This window comes from Festucalex cinctus, chromosome 6, assembly GCF_051991245.1.
Source record: "Festucalex cinctus isolate MCC-2025b chromosome 6, RoL_Fcin_1.0, whole genome shotgun sequence".
Classification (NCBI taxonomy): Eukaryota; Metazoa; Chordata; class Actinopteri; order Syngnathiformes; family Syngnathidae; genus Festucalex; species Festucalex cinctus.
The window spans coordinates 316,182-339,957 of NC_135416.1; the positions used below are offsets into that span (position 1 = coordinate 316,182).

At 44.7% G+C, this 23,776-nt stretch overlaps 3 protein-coding genes and 1 long non-coding RNA gene across 5 annotated transcripts; 1 reads left to right on the forward strand and 3 right to left on the reverse strand.

Moving 5' to 3' along the window:
- Nucleotides 1-926: 926 nt before the first annotated feature.
- LOC144020117 (uncharacterized) lies at nt 927-3,158 on the reverse strand. The gene is made up of 2 exons (XR_013283806.1): nt 2,655-3,158; nt 927-1,711 (listed from the first exon to the last, which is right to left on the reverse strand). It is a non-coding gene; the product is annotated as an uncharacterized LOC144020117 (long non-coding RNA).
- Nucleotides 3,159-3,446: 288 nt separating this feature from the next.
- LOC144020116 (myelin and lymphocyte protein-like) lies at nt 3,447-6,302 on the reverse strand. The gene is made up of 4 exons (XM_077523220.1): nt 6,052-6,302; nt 4,588-4,755; nt 3,819-3,944; nt 3,447-3,734 (listed from the first exon to the last, which is right to left on the reverse strand). The coding sequence occupies exons 1-4, from the start codon at nt 6,181-6,183 to the stop codon at nt 3,660-3,662; spliced, it is 501 nt and encodes a 166-aa protein (XP_077379346.1). The 5' UTR covers nt 6,184-6,302; the 3' UTR covers nt 3,447-3,659.
- Nucleotides 6,303-6,734: 432 nt separating this feature from the next.
- On the reverse strand, nt 6,735-10,227 carry snrpb2 (small nuclear ribonucleoprotein polypeptide B2). 2 transcript variants are annotated; one of them, XM_077523216.1, is made up of 7 exons: nt 10,069-10,227; nt 9,018-9,126; nt 8,774-8,946; nt 8,577-8,708; nt 8,453-8,488; nt 7,672-7,760; nt 6,735-7,591 (listed from the first exon to the last, which is right to left on the reverse strand). In XM_077523216.1, the coding sequence occupies exons 2-7, from the start codon at nt 9,079-9,081 to the stop codon at nt 7,432-7,434; spliced, it is 654 nt and encodes a 217-aa protein (XP_077379342.1). In that variant the 5' UTR covers nt 9,082-9,126; nt 10,069-10,227; the 3' UTR covers nt 6,735-7,431. The 2 variants fall into 2 exon arrangements, with proteins under 2 accessions (XP_077379342.1, XP_077379343.1); XM_077523217.1 differs by having other exon boundaries at nt 9,018-9,090; nt 10,069-10,212.
- A 525-nt stretch (nt 10,228-10,752) lies between these two features.
- Nucleotides 10,753-23,127, forward strand: kif16ba (kinesin family member 16Ba). Its single transcript, XM_077523202.1, has 22 exons — nt 10,753-11,394; nt 12,321-12,390; nt 12,526-12,639; nt 13,276-13,392; nt 13,476-13,573; nt 13,652-13,761; nt 14,398-14,540; nt 14,732-14,900; nt 14,967-15,107; nt 15,804-15,979; nt 16,055-16,120; nt 16,636-16,695; nt 16,837-16,956; nt 17,046-17,097; nt 17,803-18,023; nt 18,096-18,184; nt 18,267-18,320; nt 18,386-19,018; nt 19,326-19,463; nt 19,530-19,635; nt 20,007-20,042; nt 20,375-23,127. The coding sequence occupies exons 1-22, from the start codon at nt 11,348-11,350 to the stop codon at nt 22,175-22,177; spliced, it is 4,563 nt and encodes a 1,520-aa protein (XP_077379328.1). The 5' UTR covers nt 10,753-11,347; the 3' UTR covers nt 22,178-23,127.
- Nucleotides 23,128-23,776: the final 649 nt, after the last annotated feature.

Below are 23,776 nucleotides of genomic sequence, written 5' to 3' on the forward strand. Positions count from 1 at the left end.
GGGCGAAAGATGATTTGGGATCCGGGAAGTCGCTTTCCGTCGCTTCTCCCGGACAAAACAAAACAAAACAAATGTTGTGTTTGTGGAGGTTTAGGGTTGGCTATCTTATCAATTCACATTTACAACAATCGATTCACATTTCACGTCAATTTTCCATTCAATTGAGGAATTCACCCAGTATCTATTCAAGACGGTCAAAAGTAGCAATGCTGCAAATAGTGGAAACTTCTTGCTCTCATTTTATGCATTAGGAAAAATATGAAAGTTTACATTAAGAATTGAATCAAGTGATGTCTAACAACTTTTTAAATAAATCGAGTCACCTATCAATTATTCCATCAAATAATAACCGCCCTTTTTTTTTAAGGTTGAAGATGAGTTGAATGTAGTGGATATGAATGCTCATTATTTATTATTTCTTATCTTCTCTGCACAGTCAGTGAGCGTCTTTTCCCACCCGCCAGCCCCCAAAATCCAAATTTCAAAACCACGTTCAGATCTAAAATGGACACTTGGGTTGACATGAATATTAAAAAAAAAAAAAAAAACTATTTGTGTTTGACAATAACGTTGCTGCACTTGAATATAAGCCTGACTATGAACATTTTGTAAATTTCTTTATTGGAATTATGTTCAAATGAAACTGCTACTTTGAAGAAAAAAAATCAGTTCTGTATTCAAATCTACTTATATAAAATGTATAATATTAAGGCACATTTAATATTTACTCAATACCAAGCTAGTGAAATTTAATCTGTTGCCTCATCTTAACTAAGTAGTTTTTTTTTTTTTTTTATTATTACAGTGAACGACATTTTCAAAGATGTAAAATTAGAGAGCGTGAAGGAGTCGCATTTTTTTTTTTTTTAAATACATACACACATCAATCATTTTATTTATGAAAAAAACTTATTAGCACAGACATCTGTAAATAATATATGCTCTGCATCGGATTTATTTGGACACTTATTGATGAAAGATAAGTGTGATTGATTGTTTCACACTTCAGTGACATGGGTTGCTTTTACTTCTTTCGTCCACTAGATGTCCCCATATGTTGTTTTCACTGAAGCACCAAATCGTTTTTCAGCACAGTTTGAAAGAAAAACACATCTGGACTTTATTGGTGACATCATCACGAGTCACTCATGACCCAAAAGATCCCGTTGCCGGGCTCCAGCTGGACGAGCGGAACGGTCGCTTGCCTTCGCGCCGGTTGGCGTGGGTTCGCTTTTCCGCCTGGGAGACCCGTCTGGCTTACGTCAAGTAAGCTTGTGTGAGTGTGTGAATGAGTGCTTACGAAAAAAAAAGAAAAAAAAAATCCCGTTGCCAGTTGTAATCAATTCCGTTGCTTGACGGATAGATGACATCATCACCCAGTCGCCAATGAAGAACAGCGCAAAAAAAGGTTTTGTTTTTGTGTCTGTGGCCGCCGTCAGTCTCGCGTGCGCGTCTGCGGTCCGTGCGAGCGTACGGCGCTCTTGACGGCGCGCTGCATCAGCCAGGTGGCGGCGTGCACGCCCGCCAGGGTGCCCAGCGCCACCCATGGCCAGTTGCGCCGCAGCCACTCGCCGCCTCGCATCCTTTTACTCGCTCTCGTACAGGTGGGGGCGGGACTTGAGCTGGTACCATCCGACGTGGATCAGAGCCAAACTGGCGCCCATCACCAACAGGCACTTGTAGTCGCTCCGCGAGCTCAATCGCCGGCACGCTGCGGCGGCCGCGGCCAAATCATCCAGCACCGCAACAAAACAAACAAAACACAAAAAGACATTTTTAGAGGGCGCTCATCAGCGGGAAAAAAAGGTGATTTGACGTTTCGAGACTAAAAGTAGTGCTTTGACGTCTTATTGTGGCCTCTTGGCAACCGGCATCAAACAGTAGAATAAACATCAATAGCAACATCGTAAGACAAAGTCGCACCTTCAAAATCATTTATTTGATTTTATTTTATTTTCAGTTACACTTAACTCTTTTGTGCTTTTATCTGGAGTGCGACCTTCGCAAAAAAAAAAAGTTATTCTGGCGTGCCTTTATTTTCAAGGCGTGACTTTTGATAGAAGGAGCCTGTTACGGTTGACGACGTGCGGACTGAGCCGCCATCTTGGAGAGGGAGCCAACCGGCGGCTCTTCTGTTCACTTTTTAGTCCTTTCCAGGCTCGGAACGTGGACTTTGGTCTTGCTCTTCAATTCTAGACCATTTGCGGTCTTCCTCTCGCCTGGGGCCGCGCAGTCACGTGACTAAATGCTGCCCGTTGATTCGCCGAATGGGGACTTTCGTCACGTCTTCCAACTCCGGAAGCGTTCATCTTTTCTAGTAGAAGTTTTAAAAAGAAATTGAAGAGAATAATCGATGACGATTTCATGTACGGCTTATATGCACGGTTTTTTCCCCCCCAAGAACCAGCCCTAACCAGAACCCTCATATGTACGCTGGTAAGGCTTGAGCCGCCAGTCCAGGTGTTTATGGTGTACCTAATCAAGCGTCCAGTGCGTTCAAGTTGCCGAGTTCGTTGGACCCAAGTATGTTCACCAATTTCATTGAACACCCAATTTGACTGTGTGTGGCCTTTTGTGTCACGGTCAAAACAAACAGCGACACTTCGTGATACGAAAACGGCCAAAAAAAACAAAAACAAAACGAAGTATATCACCTTCACAAACGAGCTGCCTCCTCATCGGCTACGGCTTCGGCCATCTTGTTGTCCAAAGAGGTCTTTTTCACCGGAAGTGACATCTGAGCCGCCTGAGCAAAATGTGATGGAATTTGTAGAACAGACACGAGATACTACAACGCTTACGTTTGAATAATGTTCATTTGCTGGGCTTATTAACAGTTGTTTGCTAGTTATCTTTATTTATTTTATTATTTTATTTTTTTAAGGCTTTCAGTGGGACGCCTATGATGGAACGTTATAAGTCAAACAAATAACTAAAAATGTACACGATTACGTTATCAACCAATATGAATATTTATAACGCAATTGTACACATAGTAATTGGTAAAAGACACGCATAGGAATGTCCCGTCAAATCCTGATGACGCGACTTGTACAACGTCGTTTTCATGTGAGCGTTCCTCTTGTTGTCATGGCGACGCGTCTCGTCACTCCTGATGGATGACTCGCTGACAATGTGCGCGAGTTCGGTGTCGCGTTAAAAAAAAAAAAATGTTTGTTGTAAACACCTCAGAGGAGGTCAAATGCGCGACAACATCGACAACGTCACGTGGTGGTCTTCGGGGGTCGCTGAGCAGTAGCAGCTTTCCTCTTTGCCACCTGACACTCGCTCACCTTGGCGACCGCCACACGCGACACCGCTGCGCCCGCCATCTTGTCGTTAGTCAAAGTTTACAACTTGGCTCAAGTTCATCCAAACCTTCTTTATTAGCAATACTGTCAAATCGTTATAAATATTTTATAAATCAGTGCAGAAAAATCAGAAATATGTCACAATTAAACAGTGTCAAATCGTGTCACTAATAAATGTGTCAAAAGTCAACGATGTCAAGTACAAATGTGCTTAAATACATTTCAGTGTGTCAAATTTAAACATTGAAACAATTGAAAGAAAAATCCGATCTGAATATGTCACATAGATGATCAACGTTCAATGCAAATGTCGTCCTAATCAATCAAATGCGCGTGGATGAAAAAGTTCTAGAAGGTCTTCCAGCGCATAGCCGACAAGATGCAGTGCACAAAGTACAGCAGCGTGGCCGCGTACGACATCACCTGAAGGTGACACCACACCAGACTGTCAATCGATCGATCAATCAATCAATTTTGAGGGTATGAAATGTGTTTGTTGTGACAGACCACAGCGGAGATGTCCAGCTGGTAATTGCGGAAGTTTCCGGCGTTCCTGATGTCCAGCGTGACCTTGGCCAAGGACACGGAGGCGCTCAGGTAGAAGACGGACGCCGTCAGGTGGTACACAAAATCCTCAAAGGCAATTTCACAAATTCAACACTTCCAATATCACATTTGACCTCTACGATTGGAAAAATCAATTGAAGTCAATTCATGTGGCATTTTTCATGTGGCATTTGTACAACTTAAAAATTCATAACAAAAATAAAATGTGGAATGGAAAAATCTGCAAAATAAATATAATTTGTACAATTTAAAAAAATCATAATATAAAAAATAAAAATGGGGGATTTAAAAATCTGCAATACAAATTAGATGCGTACAAGTTAAAAATTTGTGATATGAATTTTAATTTGTACAGTTTGAAAATGGAAAATATCAAATTCAATTTGTGCAGTTTAAAAATCTGCGATATAAATTAAATGTGCACAATTTTAAAATCCTTGATATGATTTATGATTTTTCATTTCCACGATTTGAAAATCGATGATCTAAAATATTTGTAAAGTTTAAAAATCTGCGATATAAATTAAATGTGTGCAATTTCAAAATCTGTGTTCTGAATTTTAATTTGTCCAATTTGAATGTTGACAATATAAAATTGTATTTGTACAATTTTTTATTTTTTTTTTAATCTGTGAAATTAAATTGGACTTTTTTTTTTTTTTTTTGAGCAAGTTGCGAGCGTCGCGGTTTCGGCGCGCTCGTGACTCACCGCTGCCGCCCAGCTGCTTCTGTTGGAATGACACCCGCAGAGGAAGAGGAGGCCCCACAGCGCGGTCATGACGAAGCAGAAGACGCTGACCGACATGACCCAGCCCAGCGGGTTCTGCGGCGACACCAGCGTGCACGCCACCAGGATCCACACCAGACCGCCCAGCACCTGCACGCAAGTCCATCGACGTCAACGTTGACGATACAACAGCGAGCTTTTCCATCACCGGGTCAGTTTTGTTTTTGTTTTTTTGGCGCTCCAACCAAAAGGTGCCTTTTCTTTTCTTTTCTTTTTTTGTCATTATCTTTGTCTTATGTGCTAATGTTAAAAAAAAAAGTAAAAAAAAATCATCCGATTAATTGGCAAGCCCAATTAATCGGCCAACCAATTAATTGGCCCTAATGATGGTAAGACAAAGTGTTGTTGATGAGACGACACAGAAACTGGTGGAAGAAAAATGGTTTTCAGGGCCGATGCCGATACCGATTATTAGTCGTCAATAACCGATATTTGGAGCCGATGTTCAATTGCACAAAAATGCCAAAATATTGGTGACTAAATACAAACTGCCACTTCTATGAGCATATTTATTGAATAACTTTGATGATTTTTGTTTTTTTAATCTTAGATGATAGACTTTGTTTTAAAATTCTAGCAATTAAAAAATCAGCATGTTTAAAAGAACTGAAAATTTCAACAAGTAGCTCCCCTACGTTTTCTACAGTAATTATATATCATTTTACCCCCCAAAAAATCCAAATATCTGAAAATATCGCAATTTTTTTCCATTTTCTTTTAAAAAACAAACAGAAGGTGCAGCAAACCTTAGAAAGTTACATTAAAAATTAAATTAATTAACTTAATTAATTCATAATTTTTTTAATGAAATAAAAAATACAAAATATAAAAATAAATAAATTAAAAAAATCAATAATAAAAACAATTACATAAAATTGATTAATTAAATCAATTATTTTTTTACATTGAAATAAAAATAAATAAAAAAATCAATAAATCAATAATAAATAAAAACAATTAAATAGATTTTTTTTTAAATGGTCAATGCCATTATTCATCAAATTGCCGAATATTGGCAGCAATAATCAGCCCAGATAATTGGTTTATCCCTAATGTGAAATGCAAAAACATCTATTGCAAAACAAGAAAATGTTTTGGGGACAAAAAAAGATGTTTTGAAATTCTTACAAAAAGTGCAGTAGTTGGAACATTTCCCAAATTCCAGTATAGACGTGAAACGTGACTTTGTTGTTTTCACAACATATCGATGCACATTGTGTTCATCCTGATTGGCTGAAGCGTGAAAATACTCGTACGTCAACAGGTGCAATTAACAGAATACATTTGAACTTGATCGCTATCGTTAAAATGAGCACATTACAACATGATCCGAAACTTTTTTTTGCTGTCGAATAAGATGAATGAAGTTGTAAATGGAAATGTTACAAGTTCGGGCAGGTAGAGCAGGTCCGGTAAAGTGGCGCACACGGCGGCGCCTGCGGGAAGCTCCGACATCGTCACGACCGTCGTCGGCATCGCCGCCGCCTCCGTCGGCGGGTTGGCCATGTTAGACGCCATCCAAGCACAACAACAACAACAACAAAAATGTACAAACAAAAGAAGACGAAAAAGAAGCACGAAGAACGAGTGCGAGCATCTCCCGCGGGCACGCGCGCTGGACGGACGCCGCACGGGGGCACGCGCGGTGGAGCTTTTGAGCGGCCGCGTCATCATGACGACGGCCGGACAGCCGCTCACGTGACCGCCGTTGTTGCCGCGGAAACGCAAAACAGGAAGTCAACGCCGACTACAGCGGAAGTCCGGCCCACTGAGGGGCTCCGTCGTGTCATAAATATTGTTTACAAAAAATAATAAAATACAAAAAAAAAGAACAAAATAAAAACAATAAAATAATAAAAAATAATTTAAAAAAATACAAATAAAAAAAATTAAAAAATAAACCCCCCCTCCCTAAAAAAAAAGAAAAAATAAAGTCTGTCAAAAAGATAACCCACGAGTGCAAAAATTCGACTTCCTGTCCTACATGATAGACAAAAGAAACTAGTTGACATTTAGCAATTATTGTGATAAACTTCATTAGCAGTTGTTAGAAACGACAACAGTGCAAGTTACCATTTGACATGAAAATGTATTTTTGAAGCCGACAATGCGTCGTTATGGTGACACCTCGACTGCCCAGCAACATCAATTACAAAGTGTGTGTTTGTGTGCGTATCAATTGTTGATGGGGATCAAGTTTTCTCGACAGCCCACACGTGCCGTCATTGGATCCCCCACACAAGGGAGGAGAAAAAAAAAAAAAAGAAAAAGTGCAGGCTTCATTGCTCGTTTCCAAAATAAATACATCCTGAATTGTGGAACTAAAATCGAGATATATTTTGTTTTTGTTCACGTCGACCAACTGTTGCTGAGAAACAAAAATTCCGCAGGTCATCCCGACTTCTTGCTGGGTTTTGTTTTGATCACGTGATCTTCTGCCGAACGTGTGTGCTGCCATCAAGAGGTCAAAAATGGTATCAAACCAACAGCGAGTGGGAAAAAAATTGCAGTTAGAAAAAAACCCCCAAAAACCAGCAAAATGGCGGACCAACTGTTAAGTACAGACGGTCACAAACACAGAAGAACAATTATGTCAATTTGTGACACTTTGTGTAAAAAAAAAACAAAACAAAAAACGTTTTATTTTGTTAATGTACAAAACAGGAAATCAACAAGATGATGATTCTGTGCACCACCACAACAATAACAAGTCCATAAAAAAATCAACTCAAGTCATCAAATCCAAAATGTCCGCCGTAATGGGAGCTACTTCTTGGCGAAGGTGACCTTCATGGCGCAGGTGGCGGTGATGCGGAAGCCTTGCAGGGCGTCCTTGGCCACGCCCGCTTGCATCTCGCCCTCAAACTCCACAAAGGCGATGTCGTGCTTGCCCGGAACCAGACGAACCTCCTTGAAGCCCGGGAACCTTTTCGTCAGGTAAGCACGGTTACGCAACACGCCCATCCATCCATCCATCGATCGATAATACGTGATCAATCCACTTACTGGTTGAAGAGCATGGACAGCATCATCTCGTTGGTTTCCTCGGGAAGGTTGCTGAGGAACAGGATGTAGTTTGGCGGGTTGTCGGGAACCTGCCAAGACATCCGACGTTAACCTTTGACCCCCACAAAGCCCGGCTAACGGCGCGCTAACCGCCAAAAAAGCTAACGTCAACTAGGGGCGGGAACCTCTGCGATGCCATACAAGGATCACCATAACAATTATCTCGCGATATGACGATTGCTTTGGTTTATTTGTTCATTTTGAAATATTGCTCAGGTAACAGATCCACGATAAAACTAATAAGAAATAAAAACAAAAACTTTCAAATAAAATGACAAAAATAATATAATAAAAATATATACAAAAGTAAAAAATCATAATAAAAATGATTTAAAAAAATAAAAACCATATAATAAAAAACAAAATGAAACAATTAAAAACAAATCACATCATAAAAATATCCAAAATTTAAAATTACAAAATTGTATTTAAAAAATGTATACATTTTTTTAAATCCACATAAAAATATATACAAAATAAAAAATAAAAAATAATAATTTCACATAATAAAAATATATGCAAAATAAAAAAAAATCATAATAAAAATAAAATATACAATATTAAAAAATAATTCATATAATAAAAGTAATATATTGATGATGAAAAAATTCAGAAATAATTGAACAAAATTCACATAACAGATACTTGCATAGGCGTATCTATCGGGAGACAAAGTTTCTCACGATCTGGATATATCGTCACACTCTTAACGTCAACGTACCTGCGCCGCCGGAATGTGGACCGGAACTGACGGCATCTGAACACAACGCCACAAAAAGTCAATCCGGGGACGTTACGATGGCACGCCAACAGGAAGTTAGGCGACGGCGAGTTGTCGCACTCACCATGGCGGCTTTCTTGGCGAGGGCGGCCGCTTCCTGAGGTTTCTTCTTCTTCTCCTTCTTCTTGTCTCGCTCGCCGTGCGCACCTTTCACCTTGGTGATGACCTCCGAGTCCGTCTTGGCGTACTGGATCCTCTGTGCGAGCAGATCATCAATATGATGGCGGCGGTGCGCCTCCTGTGGTAACGGTGTGGTCCTACCATGGGCTTGTTGTAGAAGGGGAAGCCCTGCAGCTGTCGCAGGGCGTTGGTGGCGGCGGCCAGCTCCTTGAAGACCACAAAGGCCTGCCCTCGCATCTTCATGGTCTTCATGGCCACGATCTCCACGATCTGGCCAAACTGCGACAGCAGCGCGTACAGAGAGCGCTTCAACTCTGAAAAACAAAATGGATCCGATGCTGCAGAAACAAGAGGAGCAACCAACGTGTCGCTCGCCACCACCGACCTGCTTTCTTGACCTTGTCGTTGATGTTGTTGATGTAGATGGTGTGGTTGGGGCGGATGTCCATGGCGCCGTCCTGCAAATCGGGCCACAATTCTTCTTCACTCACTTTCTGGTTACCAAGGTAACAAACGAGGGTTCGGCTTTCAGTTTCACATCATTTCGGTCACGGGAACGACAACTCCAAGGAATCGCATGTGGTCAATGGATCCATTTTTAATTCAATTGTCAGTTATCGTTCAAAATGTCATAATTGTGTCTAAGAAAAAAATGTTTTGAAATACTACTTTTCACGCCATTGCTGACAACATTTGTTTGTTTTTTTTCTGTTATGTCAGTTGAGGCCTTGTGATGATGTTGCGATACACCAGAGGGCGCTGTGAGCTCAGATGCCAGGATGTGGCAGCCAGTTTGCGTTCACAGCAAAAGAAATAGTATCATTTCTGCGATATGTATGATTTGATAAAATTGTTGGTATGCATAATGACAAACGTGTGAATTCGTCATCATTGTTTAAGTTTATTCCTGAACACATTTAGGGAATTTTGTTGTTCCGCCTGATCTTCTTGACTATTATGGGCTACCTACAAGTTGAAATATTAACAACATGTAAATAAGACTTGAAGCATGACCATTTTAACGTGAGACATTTACGCGATAAAATTCAGCTTGCTTCGATAAGAATATGCATCTTGTTCTTGACAGAACTTTAGAAAAACGTGCCTGAAGATTTGATGTTAGCACGATTACTGATAAGTTAACCATTCGATCGGAACACAGAAACGCAATGTTGTGTAACACACACGAACTGGAATGTGTTTTTGTTTGTTTCTCCAAATTTCAGTGACAACTTGCATCTCGTTCATTCAAACCGCTAGCCTAGCCGATTAGCTTCCAAGCTGAGACAACGACTTTTTAAAGCAGACGATCGCCGCACAACTCAACTCATCGCGGTCGCGACACGATTTCACACTTCCACAGGCTCCGACTTGCTAACTTGACGCGCAAATGAGGAAGAAATGGGCAAGAACAAAACAAACGTGAAGCACTTCACCTCTTTCTCTCGTTCCCCCACACGCTGCCAAACAGGAAACACTTCTTGTGGCGTCGCCTGTGCTTCCGAACAGATTTATGGACTGCCACCAGCAGGACAGGAGGGGAAACTACAATATGGGTTAGGCCACTCACTGATCGATCGATCGATCGATCTCTCTCTCTCTCTTACATAGGCCAAGACTTTTGAGGTGGCGAGGCCGCCATATTGCTCCTCCCAAGAAACGTATCTCAGCATACGATCCTGTACATGATAATACAGTATAGTGGTGTTTTAAATTTATTAAACATAAACAAGATAACTGCAGATATTTTTACAACTTGCCTTAAATACATGTATAAATTATACGCTTAATGATGTTTAGTCCAGGAGGAAACTTTTACTTCTTTATTTTTTATTAAAGATTTATAACTGCAATTCAACAAAAGATGCCTCTGCCAAATCTAATATTGGGGTCTCAGGAACTGGGCGATAAAAAAAAGGGGTCTTTAAAGCAGCATACCATCCGCTTGTTATTATTATTATTATTATTATTATTATTATTATTATTATTATTATTATTATTATTATTATTATTATTATTATTATTATTATTATTATTATTATTATTGTCGATCTCATCTGTACGTGTACCAAAGTAGTCTGCTGGCGAGGTGGGAGTAACAAGATGGCCGCCCTGTGACTTCAACGGCGAGTATGTGCTATCAGCTATCCATTCATTCATGCGCCTAAAGTTCCCTGTCGTGATGTCGTCATCATTTATTTATTAAGATATTTATTTTTCGTTCTTTTTATTTTATCCAAGTAAGGCCACAGAAAAGGTACAATTAGTTTGCGTCAACTACTTGACTTACTTTGACGTACTTGAAGTCCCTAGTGTCACCACTGGCGGCGTAATTGGGCCGTGAGACTTCGTTTGGTGCTTTTGGGCCGTGTTGGCGTCCACGAAGAAGAACAGCTCTTCCTGTTTACAGTTTCGCACCGGCTTCCAGTTGGCCAATCAAACGCAGTTCTCGCCGGCTAATGTCGTCAACCAGCTGCCGCTCCGCTTCGCTTCTTTCCGGCCCTCGTCAGTACAACGCCCGCCTGCTGCTCCGGAGACCCACTCGTCTTCTCTCTTTTTCTTATTTGGACACTTTTGTGGTGTCTGGTGGTGCGTTTTTGTAGCCGGTCCTCTTCCTCCTCTTCCTGCTAGCGGCTAACTAGCTAGCCAGCTTCCGCTACTCGTCTGCCCTCAAGCAGCCAAAGCGGACCGGACGGACACGGGCGGGGATGAGCCATGGCATCGGTTCGGGTGGCTGTCCGCGTCCGACCCATGAACAGACGGTGAGTTGAGCAAATGACAGCAACGGTGCTTGTGGAACATCAATCAGGACGATGATAAACACCGACACTTTTATATATTAACGAAACAAAACAAAACTCAACATGTTGCAAGTAATAATAAAAACAGTAGAAGTAATCTGACCATTCGTGTTGTGACAGCAGCTGGTGAATGTTTAACAGAAGCAAACTTGATTAGAAAGAAATGAGTTGAACTTTTGCACTTTTGTCTCCAGGCCAAGCGAGGTCAAAGTCATTTTTGGTTCAGGGTCAACAACATTCAACCTCATTTGTGGTCTCAAGTAGCATATTTTGTGAATTCACTTTCTTTTGGCTGGTTCACATTTACTGATTATTTTATCTACTTGCACGTTAATTGCACAGCAGGGGAAAAAATGGTTACAGCAGCAAGCTAATATATACAACATGATGAAAAAATCAATAAAACAGCAGGATTGTCTCACTTTCTGATCGTGTGATCAAAAATTGGGGCCAATCACGTCATTTTTCAGCGGATGTGTCGGCTGTGCAGTTCATGCAAATTCAATTACCAGTTTGATTGTTGCATTCCATGATTACAAAATTGCCATGAATGTAAAAAACGGCTCGTAATACTAAAGTGTCACACGGAAGTGACGTCATCTTGCAGCAGCCAATAGAAAAGCAGCTTCACATGACGTCGCTCCCATGCCGTTTTTTAAATATTGCGCACAAGTCATACACATTCAAATAAAAACTAAAACTAAGTACTTATTAAATAACTGAAAGTAATAAAAACTAACAGAAGCACCCTGAAAATTAATTAAATAAAAAAACAAATCTCAAAACGAAATCAAAACTGACTCAACTATAATAATAGCAACCCTGGTGACAACTGAAGCCGAAGAAGGTTGACGTGGCTTTTTTTTTCTTTTTTGTTGCTCTTGCAGGGAGAAGGACTTGTCGGCCAAGTGCATCATCAAGATGGACGGCACCAAAACCTCCATCAGCAACCCCAAGGTGGCGTACTTGTTGAAAACGTGTTGGATTTGTTGAAAGCGGAAAACCCGAAAAAGCATCACCACCATCATCATCATCACCATCATCATCATCATCATCTGTTTTTGTTGTTGTTTTTTTTGTTTTTCTCCAAAGGCGTCAGAAGGCGTGGCGGGAGACCCGACGCGAGATCCCACCAAAACGTTCACCTACGACTTCTCGTACGACTCGGCCGACTCCAGAAGCTCCGCCTTCGTCTCGCAGGAGAAGGTCAACATATTTGACTGTTAAAAATCATTTTTGTCACATGGAGGTTGTGATTCCCGTCACGAGGAAAGTTTTGACTTTGAATGCAAACACATAAATGAATACATTTGTATTGAATTTTTTAATTATATTTTTTTTATATCCGTATTTCTTTTCACTTGTATTTATTTATTTAGCCATTTATTAATTTTGAATTTTGGCAGTTTTGGTCCTCCATAGAAGTCATCTTCAGTCAACAGCAAGTGGAAAAATTTAAGTTTCAAAAACTGAAAAAATATATATAAATCGAAATAAAAGCAACAAAATATATAGATATATGTGTATATATACACATGAATACATTTGTATTTCATTTTTGAATAATATTTTGTAATATCCGTTTTTTATTTGAATTTTAGTCATTATTGATGTAGTCATTTATTTAATTAGAATTTTGGCTGTTTTGGTCCTCCTTCGACCTCACCTGTGCTGAGGAAACAGGTAACAACCAATCATGGCTCACTTTGCTGACCAAACCCAGAAAACAGGTGAGTCATGACCTGCTTCCTTAGCACAGGTGAGGTCATATTCAGTTGTCAGCAAGTGGAGAAAAAGTCGCGTGAAAACTTGAGTCTGAATTGTCAGGTACCTGTGCGACAGGTGTTTGGCGATTTGGGCTGCGACGTGCTGACGGCGGCGTTTGAGGGCTACAACGCTTGCGTTCTGGCCTACGGCCAGACGGGATCGGGGAAGTCCTACACCATGATGGGAAATCCGGTAACGGGACACACCGATCGGTTTCATTGGCGTTGGGAAAACAAAACACAAAGCAATGTTGCTGATTGTGAGGAATGTTGCAGGGAGACGCGGGTTTGACCCCGAGGATCTGCGAGGGTCTGTTCGGCCGCATCGGCGAGGCCGCGCGACGGGACGAGGCGTCTTTCCGCACGGAAGTCAGGTGAGCTCGGGGACGATGCGGCCCGCCCGCCCGCGCTGGCGCTCACCTGCCGCTCACCTGCCGCTCCCCCCCCCACAGCTACCTGGAGATCTACAACGAGCGCGTGAGGGACCTCCTGAGGAGGAAGTCGGCCGAGACGTACAACTTGAGGGTCCGCGAGCATCCCAAGGACGGACCCTACGTACAAGGTCACACGCTCTTCAACTGCACTGACATCTTGACACGGATGCATTTTCAACGCTTTCAAAGGAACCACACACACGCACACACATTTATTGACTTTTAATAATAATAATAATACATTCATTTTTTTATAGCGCTTTTCAAAGGCCATTATATAGATTATGTTTTCTAGAAAATAATTTCAAAAAATATATAAAATTATAAATATAATTAACTATTATTTATTAATATATATATATATATATATATATATCTAATTTATTATTTTAATTATATAATAATATAATAATAATATAAATTATATATGATATATTATATAAATATACGTTGATGGCATTATTGGCTGGATATGGATGAATAGCTTTCAATGTTATCTTATTCTTATGTTGTAATGTGTTGAAAAAAATCTGAGAAAAAAATAAAAATAAAAAATAAATATATATATATATATATATATATATTTTTTTTTAAATCAAATCAAAATTTTTCGGTTTTCTGAGATTCCAGGTGCACTTCCGCCCATTATTTTTTTCTGCCTTTCAGTACAGTAGCGTGACGCTAACGCTAATTAGCGTTGAGGCTGCGGGTCGTCCTCCCTTTCCGTGACAACTGGACCGATTTGTGTGTGCGTGTGACGTCAGATCTGTCCAAGCATCTGGTGCAGAACTACGGCGACGTGGAGGAGCTGATGGAGGCGGGCAACGTCAAGCGCACCACCGCCAGCACCGGCATGAACGACGTCAGCAGCCGATCGCACGCCATCTTCACCCTCAACTTCACGCAGGCAGGCCACGCCCACCAAATCCACAACGCCGCCTCCGCCGTTGCATGATTGATTCATGTCGTTGGGTCATTCCAAAGAAATGATGTCAACAAAAGTTGACATTTTGATTGTTTTTTGAATTGATTGCAAAAAAAAAAGAGCACAATTTGTTTGTAAAAAGCAACATTGCTGATGTTTGCTTGTTTGCTTAGGCCAAGTTTGACGCGGAGATGCCGAGCGAGACGCTGAGCAAGATCCACCTGGTGGACCTGGCCGGCAGCGAGCGCGCCGACGCCAGCGGCGCCGGCGGCGTCCGCCTCAAGGAGGGCGCCAACATCAACAAGTCGCTGGTCACGCTGGGCAACGTCATCTCCGCACTCGGTAAATGACAATTGGCGCACGCGCACGCGGCCGCACGCAAAAAGTCTGACGCAAGTTTGCGCGCAGCGGACCTTTGCGGCGGCGACGGCAGCAACGCCAACGGCGGCCAGAAGAGGAAGTCGGTGTTCGTGCCGTACCGGGACTCGGTTCTCACCTGGCTGCTGAAGGACAGTCTGGGCGGGAACTCCAAGACCATCATGATCGCAAGTATGCCGACCACGGTGGGGTGCTTACACTTTTGCAAGTTGCACAACAGCTACTTGGGACTTCCTTTTGAGGTTTTTTTCTTTTTTTATTTCACTTCACAAATTGCTTACACCTTTGCAATTTTTATTACAGCCGCTTTGGATTTCCTTTTGAGTTTTTTTTTTAATTAAAACAAAAAACTCAAATGATTTTCAGTGAGCTAATATCGGTTGATTGAATCAGCTGGCTGATTGATTAATCAGGAAAAAAACCCCAAAAAAACTACTTGCATCCTCAATTATTTTTTTGTATTTTTTGTTACACAGGGGAAAAAAATATATATATATAGTTCATGCCCTCCCTAAAAAAATTTTTTTAAAAGGACAAAATGAGGACAAAGTTAATTGCTAAATAGAAAATCCTTTATCAATGGTTTCCCCCCAGAAACATTCCAACCATGACAAAATATTTTTTTAATGATCTTAAAGTGCACAAAGTGATCATATAAAAAGAAATGTCAACAAATACTTTATCATATACATTTATTCATAAAAGTGTTGCAAGAGGAGCCATTATTGCTTTGCGCAATTGGCTGGCAAATGCCCCCTACTGGAGTGGATGTGCAATTACACTAGATTTGAATAAGGCAAAAAAAAAAAAAATCTGGGTTGACTGAATGAATGATATTATTTTGCAAATGCAAATGCTCGTCCTCAGCCGTGTCCCCCGCCGACGTCAACTACGGCGAGACGCTGAGCACGTTGCGCTACGCCAACCGCGCCAAAAACATCCTCAACAAGCCCACCGTCAACGAGGACGCCAACGTGCGCCTCATCCGGCAGCTGCGTGCCGAGATCGCGCGACTCAAAGCGCTGCTGCTACGCGGCGGACAGGTGAGCCCGGCCGGCCGGCGCGCGTGTGCATGTGTGTGCGCGTCAATGAATCGATCGATGGATCGATACTTTCAGATCGCTCCGCTGGACTCGCCCACCGCGCTCAGCATGGAGGAGAGGCTGCACCAGAACGAAGCCAGGGTCAGTACGCACATTTTCATAACTTCATCAAAATCACCTTCAACATTATGGAGGACCAAAACCGACAACATTCAAAATCAATACATCACATCACCAAATAAATACATAAAGGACTAAAACGGATGTAAAAAAAATCTAATTCAGCAATTATATAAAATAAATGTATAAATGGAAATAAAAAGATCGAAAACAAAATATATATACACACACATAAACACATTTGTATTTAATTTTTGAATTATATTTTTTTATATCCGTTTTAATTTTCACTTTTAATCATTTATTTATTTGTAATTTTGGCACTTTTGATCCGTACTACGTATATAAATGACTGAAAGTGAAAATAAAAACGGATATAGCAAAAATAATTCAAAAATGAAATAAAAATGTATTTTTATATATATTCGTTTTCTTTCCATTTCTATTTTATTTTTTTTTAACCTTCGTGCCAACAAAAAAATGGTGACAGCATTGCGTGTGCGTGTGTGCGTGCGTGCGTGCGTGCGTGCGTGCAGGTGCTGGAGCTGACCAAGGAGTGGACCAACAAGTGGAACGAGACGCAGAACATCCTCAAGGTACTTTTTTCATTTTTTTCTCCCGTTACCTGTTGACGTGTGACCTGTTGACGTGTTACCTGTTGACGTGTGACGTGTGACGTGTGCCGTGTGACGTGTGACGTGTGACGTGTTACCTGTTGACGTGTGCTCGCCGGTCAGGAGGAGACGCTGGCGCTGCGCAAGGAAGGAACGGGCGTGGTTCTGGACTCGCAATTGCCTCACCTGCTCGCCATCGACGACGACCTGCTCAGCACCGGCATCATCCTCTACCACCTCAAGGTCTCCACGAAGACGGCGAGCGCCGCAAACCAGCGCCACGCCGGCCCCGCCCACTTTTGCAACATGATTCTTTTTGCGTTTGTTGTCAGGAGGGTCCAACGTACGTGGGCAGAGAAGACGCCGCCACCGAGCAGGACATCGGTGAGTGGTGACGCCTCTTTTTTCTTTTCTTTTCTTTTCTTTTTTGTTGTTGTCACTTTTCAAATTTCGCTCACTATTACGGATCACCTTCACATTATTTGGTTCATTTTGGGAAGGACACTTGTTCAACAAATATCTATTTTTAAGATATTCATTTTTTAAAAAAAAGTGTTTAAATTTAATGTAAAAAATAATCACACAAGTAAACAACATCATTACAATTCAATACGTATGTAATTTAGAACATTTATTTTGTAAATTAATTTATCAATACATTTATTTATTTATGAATAACATAAAATGATAATTTTCAATTCAAAAATAATTCATCAATTATCCAAATGATTATTGATTTATTTGATCATCATTGAGCTGTTTTTGTTTTGTTTTGTTTTTTTAAAGGGAAAGCTTGATCAAAAAGACATTGTTAAAAACAATTCAATTCAAATCAGTTTTTCATATATTAAAAAACATTTTGTTTGAATAACTATGGAATAACAAAAAAGTTTTACTCGGTTTAAAAAAAATTCAATATGTCTGTAGAAACGAAACCTAAAAATGTAACAAAACTTGACTTGATTTTGAAAACGTCCGTCCGCGCTGATGAGATGTCAAGCGTGCGCCAAAGCAGCAGGTGGCGCCACCGCTGGAAGCGCCACGTTTGGTTTGTCTGACATCCTGCGGCGCCTGATTTCCCGCCCGCAGTCGTCCACGGCGCCGACGTGGAGAGCGAGCACTGCGTGTTCGAGAACCGCGGCGGCACGGTGACGCTGGTGCCGCTGGGCGCCGCCCTCTGCGCCGTCAACGGCGGCGACGTAGCCGCGCCCACGCCGCTCAACCAAGGCGCCGTGGTCCTGCTGGGCCGGACCAACATGTTCCGCTTCAACCACCCCAAAGAGGCGGCCAAGCTGCGTGAGAAGCGCAAGGTCGTTTGACGGAAAATCTGTTGCCGTCGTCCGGCCGGCCAGGTGACGCCTTTTCCCACCTGTCCCAATCAGAGCGGCCTGCTGTCCACCTTCAGCCTGTCCATGAGCGACCTGTCCAAGTCCTGCGACAATCTCTCCGCCGTCATGCTCTGCAACCCCGGGTGAGTACCAAGTACGAACCACATCTTGGTGGGCGTGCGTGCGTGCGTGCGACTGATGAAGTCACGCTGATGACGTCATCAGGTCGGAGCTTGAGCGTCAGCAGCGTGACGAGCTGGACAAGCTGGAGACCACCAGGTGGGTGCCGCTACCGTTAGCGCGGCAACGCCCACACGCCGACTTTTTTCCTTTTTTGCCATCAGGCGTTTGATCAAGGAGATGGAGGCCAAGCAGCAGAGCGAGACGGCCAAGCTGCAGCGCCTCCAGCGCGAGGTGGAGAGCCGGCGCAAGGAGGCGCGCCGGCGGATCCTGCGCCAGGAGGAGAGCCTGCGTCGCCGCAGTCGGGACGTGGAGAGCCGCCTGCGACGCTTCCTGCAGGAGAAGCGACGCTTTGCGCAGGAGAGACGATCCTCCGACCTCCTGCCGGAGCAACTCCAACGCCGGCGGGAGGAGGAGCAAGACGAGGAGCTCGTCGGCCGAGAGCTGGAGCGTCTGGAGGCGCTGGAGCGCAACGGACACGACCCCGATCCTCCTGGCCTGGGCGGCGTCCGGCAGCCGCAGGAGACGTCCCGCTTCACGGCCCACGTGGACCTGCCGGAGGACGAGGACGAGGTGAGGTGCGAGGAGAAGGAGATCTTGGAGGCCGAGGAGGAGGAGCAGCGGCGGGAGGCCATGGAGCAGGCGCCGGCCCGGCTCCAGAGGAGACACTCGGCCCCAAGATGCCACGTCTCTCCGGAGACTGACATCCAGGACCGGGGCCTGGGGACGCGTCTGGAACCGGACCTGCACACATGCCAATCGCCTCGCACAGAAGCAACCAGTCCAATCGAGTCAAGGTACCCGCATTGGAATCAAGTTGTCTGGAAACTTCATCAAACATCGACTTCAGTGGTGTCCAAACTCAGTCCTCGAGTGCCAGAGACAAAGTCCTGCAGGTTTGGGACGTTTCTCTGCTCCAACTCACCTGTTCCATGAACAGGATCGTTGTCAGGTTTATGCTGAGCTTGCTGATGAGCTTCAGGTGTGTCGGAGAAGAGAAACATCCAAAACCTGCAGGATTCCAGGACCAAGTTTGGACACCACTGATCGACGTCCCATCGCTCGTCCTGTGACGAGATTCTCTTTCCACTTTGGTTCCGACAGGATGCGGACATCGGAGAGCCACAAGTCGAGCCAGCGTGCCAGCGGAGTGGAGGAGAGCATCAGAAGTCACGCGGACGACAACACGCCGGCGGCTCGCCTGCAGAACCTCGACACGCTCGCTCCGCTCTCGGACGACAGGTACTGCCGTGGCAGAAGATTTTCTAGCCGGATGCCACGCTGGTCTTCACGTGGTCTTCCAAACAGGATCCACTTGTACATCGAGGAGGAGGTTCAGCGGAGGCTGCGCCAGATAAACCTCGACGGGACCAGAACCGGGATGGACCTGGCGCTCTCCTGCGAGTCATTACAGGTGAGTCTGCGGGTTGGGGGGCTCGCTGATCTGGTCGGGTATGAACGTTCTGGACTTGATCCGAGTAGGTCTGAGCAGTCGGAATAGGATGATCCAGGTGGGTCTGGCGGTTACGGGGAGCCGGCGCAAGTTTTGAAGAACGGAAGTGATGCCTTCAGGTTCTTCGAGAAGGTTTTGAAGAATTGCCAATGAGTTGTTGTTGCAGTTGTCAAAAGTCTGGACAGCGTGAACGAGTTTCTCAGCATCAGAGAAGGGCCGAGCTTAGACATGTTCACAAGGTGAAAGATTCGGGTTTTGCGCAGCGTCAGGCAGGCCTAAGAAACTGTTTTGGATCAAAGATTCCGTTGTGATGCGGTTCTGTTTCCCCGCAGGAGGAGAATCCTGGCGAGAGAAGATCCACAGAGGAGGTAAACGTTCCGCCGCCGTCAGTCGCTTGGGATGCGGTTCGGTATCGATTGTTGAATGTTTGAAATCGGCAACTGGACAAGCAGGAAGTCGAAATGTGATCGCCACCTGTCAATCAATCTCTGACCTGAGTTACTTAATCCGCTAAATCGCATAATAATTGAACGCAACCAACAGGAAGTACAAACATCAGGTAAGAGATCGTCAATCAAGCCAATTGGCAATCAATCAATCATCTTCCGGCTCGCACAATCATTGAGCACATCAAGTGCGAGTCATCGCCAATCGAAATTGTCCAACGGCTGATGACATCATCGGTCCTCTTTGCACGCAGACGTCACCTGAAGGTCGGGACCGGGAGGCGCCGTCCATCTTGGACGTGTTGGTCAATAAATCGACCAAATGGTGGCCAAGATCCCAGAACCCCAGGCCGGCGGACTCGACCAGCAACCGAGCCGGCTCGGGTGAAAACAAAAGTGAAAACGAGAGTACCGGAACCGCTGACAGCGGGTCCGCTTTGGGCCTCCTGCTGGGAACCTTGTCGGCGGCGTACAGAAGCGCCGGTGAGGTCATTCACAACGTACCAGACGTCAAAAACTTGGTGGTGCGCTACGTGACCCAAATGTCCAAAGAACTTCCAGTCTCACTGGCCGACGCACAAACGCAGCAGGAGCCACCAGAAAAACCCTCAGATGAGCCTTCAAAACCGACGTCGGAAGTACCACGAGTAGATCCGGCAAAAGAGGAAACGTTCGAAAAAGGAGCAGTGGAGTCGTTAAAATCGGGACCAGGAAAGGAACCACCGAAGGATCCACAAGATCTCTCCCAAAAGGAACGGCAATCCAAAGGACACTTGAAAGAACTATTGAAAGAGATCTTGCAAAAAACAACAGTAGAAGTCGAACCACCATCACGAGCAAAACCACCGAAAGAGTCACGAGAAGAAGCACCCAAGGGAACAAAATCAGGAGAGCCCATCGAGACGGTCTCAGAAGTCGACGTGATGTCGTTGAAGATGACAAATGGCAGCGGCCTTCCACTTCCTGTTCCTGTTGGCGACCTATCGGAAGGTTCCGTATGTCGCGTGACAACCCACTACCCTCACGTCTTCCGGCAGCGTCTGCTTCCGATGCCGCTGGACTTGGACCGGCTGCACTCTGCCCCCCGCCGCCACATGCTGGAAACGATGGCGTCTCTGGTGCCGCCCACGCTGGCGGGCCTTCCTTTGGGCGCCTTCTGGCTTTGGGCGGCCACGTGGGAGGAGCCTCAGCGGCGCGCGGCGTGCCTGCTGGTGTCGGCAAGGCAGCTGACGTTGATTTCCGGGGGTGGATCCGAGCAGCAGAAAGTTCTTGCCGGTCAGGAGGGTCTGGACTCCTTGGTGGTGTCCCAGCGTCTGGACCTGGGGCGCATCGCCAAGGTCCACGTGGGCCTGGCGGGCCAGCACGTCTGCCTGGAGGCTGGCTCCGGAGAAGTCCTGGCTGTGGTCTACACGCTCAGCAAGGATCTGAGTCAGGATTTGTGCAGGAATCTTCTGACCGCCGTCTCCCCGCAGTCTGCAGACCGCTTCCGCCATCAGCCTCTGCTCCGCGGCGATCTGATGCTTCTGTCCCTGGACTGGAGCTCCGAGGTACCCCAAATCCTTTTGGACCACCTGACCCTGTCGTCCTCATTCAAGCGGGATCTGGCGGACCTCCTCTACGTGGTCCACGGCAACATGTCCACCGGTGACAAGCCGCCGCTGGGCGCCATCCGTCCTTTGCTGTACACCTGCGCCGCCTGCGCCGGCTCCGGCGCCGTCCTGCAGGTCCTTCTGACCGACACCCACGTGGTCCTGATCCGCGAGGAGCCCCCGCCTGGGTCCCTTCGACCGCATTTCCGCCTGGCGGATCTGCGCCGCCGCCGGGATGTCGGCGGCGTGCTACTGAGACGGAGTCCCGCGGGCGTGCTGGTCCACGTGGTCTTCAGGCGCCCGTCGGAGCCGAGCGGTCGGGAGGGTGCGGCTAATCGGAAGGGATCCGCCCAAGAGGAGGAGCTCGCCGTCCGAGGAGAGGACCGGGTCCACGGCGACAACTCCTGGAAGCTGCTTTTGGGCTGCGTGTCGGAGGCGGCCATCTTAATTGATCAGCTGTGTGGCTGACCACGCCCACCTGAAAACGATTGGCTGGATTTGATTGAAATGCTTATCAATAAAAAGGGAAGTCAAGTCAAGTCAATTAATGTGGATGTTAACTCTTTTCTTGAGGAAAAAAAAAAACCCACGCCGAGGTTTTGTTGTTGCTGTCATTTTGCTTTTGTTTTGTCTTGTTGCCCAACGACTGTTGGTGGTTCCGCTCTCGTTTGTTTTTTGTTTTTATTTTTTTTGTCGCTGCTGTTATGATTATTGTTGTTGTTGTTGTGGGTTGCTGTCTTTGTGTCCTTGCTGGTTTGGTTGTTGTGGTTTTGTTGTTGTAGTTCAGAGGTGTCCAAACTATGGCCCAGGGGCCATTTGTGGCCCTCTATCCATTTTTAAGCGGCCCACAGCAAAAAAAAACTTTAAAGTGGCACTTGCATCCTTCGATTTTTTTTTTTTTTTTTTTTTTTGTATGTGGCACTCAGAGAAAAAAGTTTGGACACCCCTCTTGTAGTTTTTTTTGTAGTTTTCTGCTTTTTTTTCTCTAGTGTTTTTGTGTTGCTGTTGTGGTTTAATGTTGCTGGATTTTCTTTATTTTTTCATGCATTTAGTCTTTTTTTTCTAGTTGCAGTTTTGTTGTTGTGGTTCATTTTTGTGTTTTTTTTTTTTTTTTGCTGTGTTTTTGTGGTTTTGTTTTTTGTGGTTTTATATTGATTTTTTGCTGTGGTTTTATGTCTTTTTTTGCTGTGCTTTTATTAGTATTTTTGTCCTGTTGTAGTTTGGTGGTTTTTCTTTTTTGTGGTCTTATTGTGTTTTTGTTGTTTTTCCTGTTGATTTTGCGTTTAGTTTTTAATTGTTTCGATTTTTCTGATGTTGTTTTTTTTGTTTTTCATCTGTGGTTGTTTTGTGTTGTTTGAATTCTTGCTGCCATTTTGAGGCGTGGCCGATCACGGGTCGTCTTCTTCTTTTGTGTCCCCGTCCAGCGTCAGCGCGTTGGCGGCACGACTTCCCCTCGTCACGATCACGACACGATGACGATGACGACGACGACGACGACGACGACGACGGCGGGCGAGGACCGAATCCGCGTCCACATCCCTCGCTACGTCCTGAGGGGTCAGGGCAAGGACGAGCACTTTGAGTTTGAGGTCAAGGTGGGTCGGCGGCACCCGTGCGGCGCGGCGGGAAAGGTCAAAGTTGACGTGCGTGTGCGTGCGTGTGACAGCTGAGCGCGAAGGACGAGACGTGGACGGTGTTCCGCCGCTACACTCGCTTTCGGGAGCTGCACAAAAGTCTCAAGTCCAAATACCCGCAGGTCAGTCCACGCCCACTTTTTGCCGAGATGGCGTGATGATGATGATGATGATGATGATGATGTCGTTGCAGCTGGCAGCTCTGGAATTCCCTCCCAAGAAAATATTTGGAAACAAAGACGAACGAATGGTCGCCGAGCGCAGGAATCAGCTGGAGGTAACGAACGAACGAACGTTTTTTTTTTTTTGGTCTGCGCCCGCTGACGCGCGCCCGCGTGTGCGTTTGCAGAGTTACCTTCGCGGCGTGTTTGCGGTGATGTCGACGTCGTCGTCCAAACGCGCCGTGTGCGAGTTGTCGCCCTTCTTCAAGAAA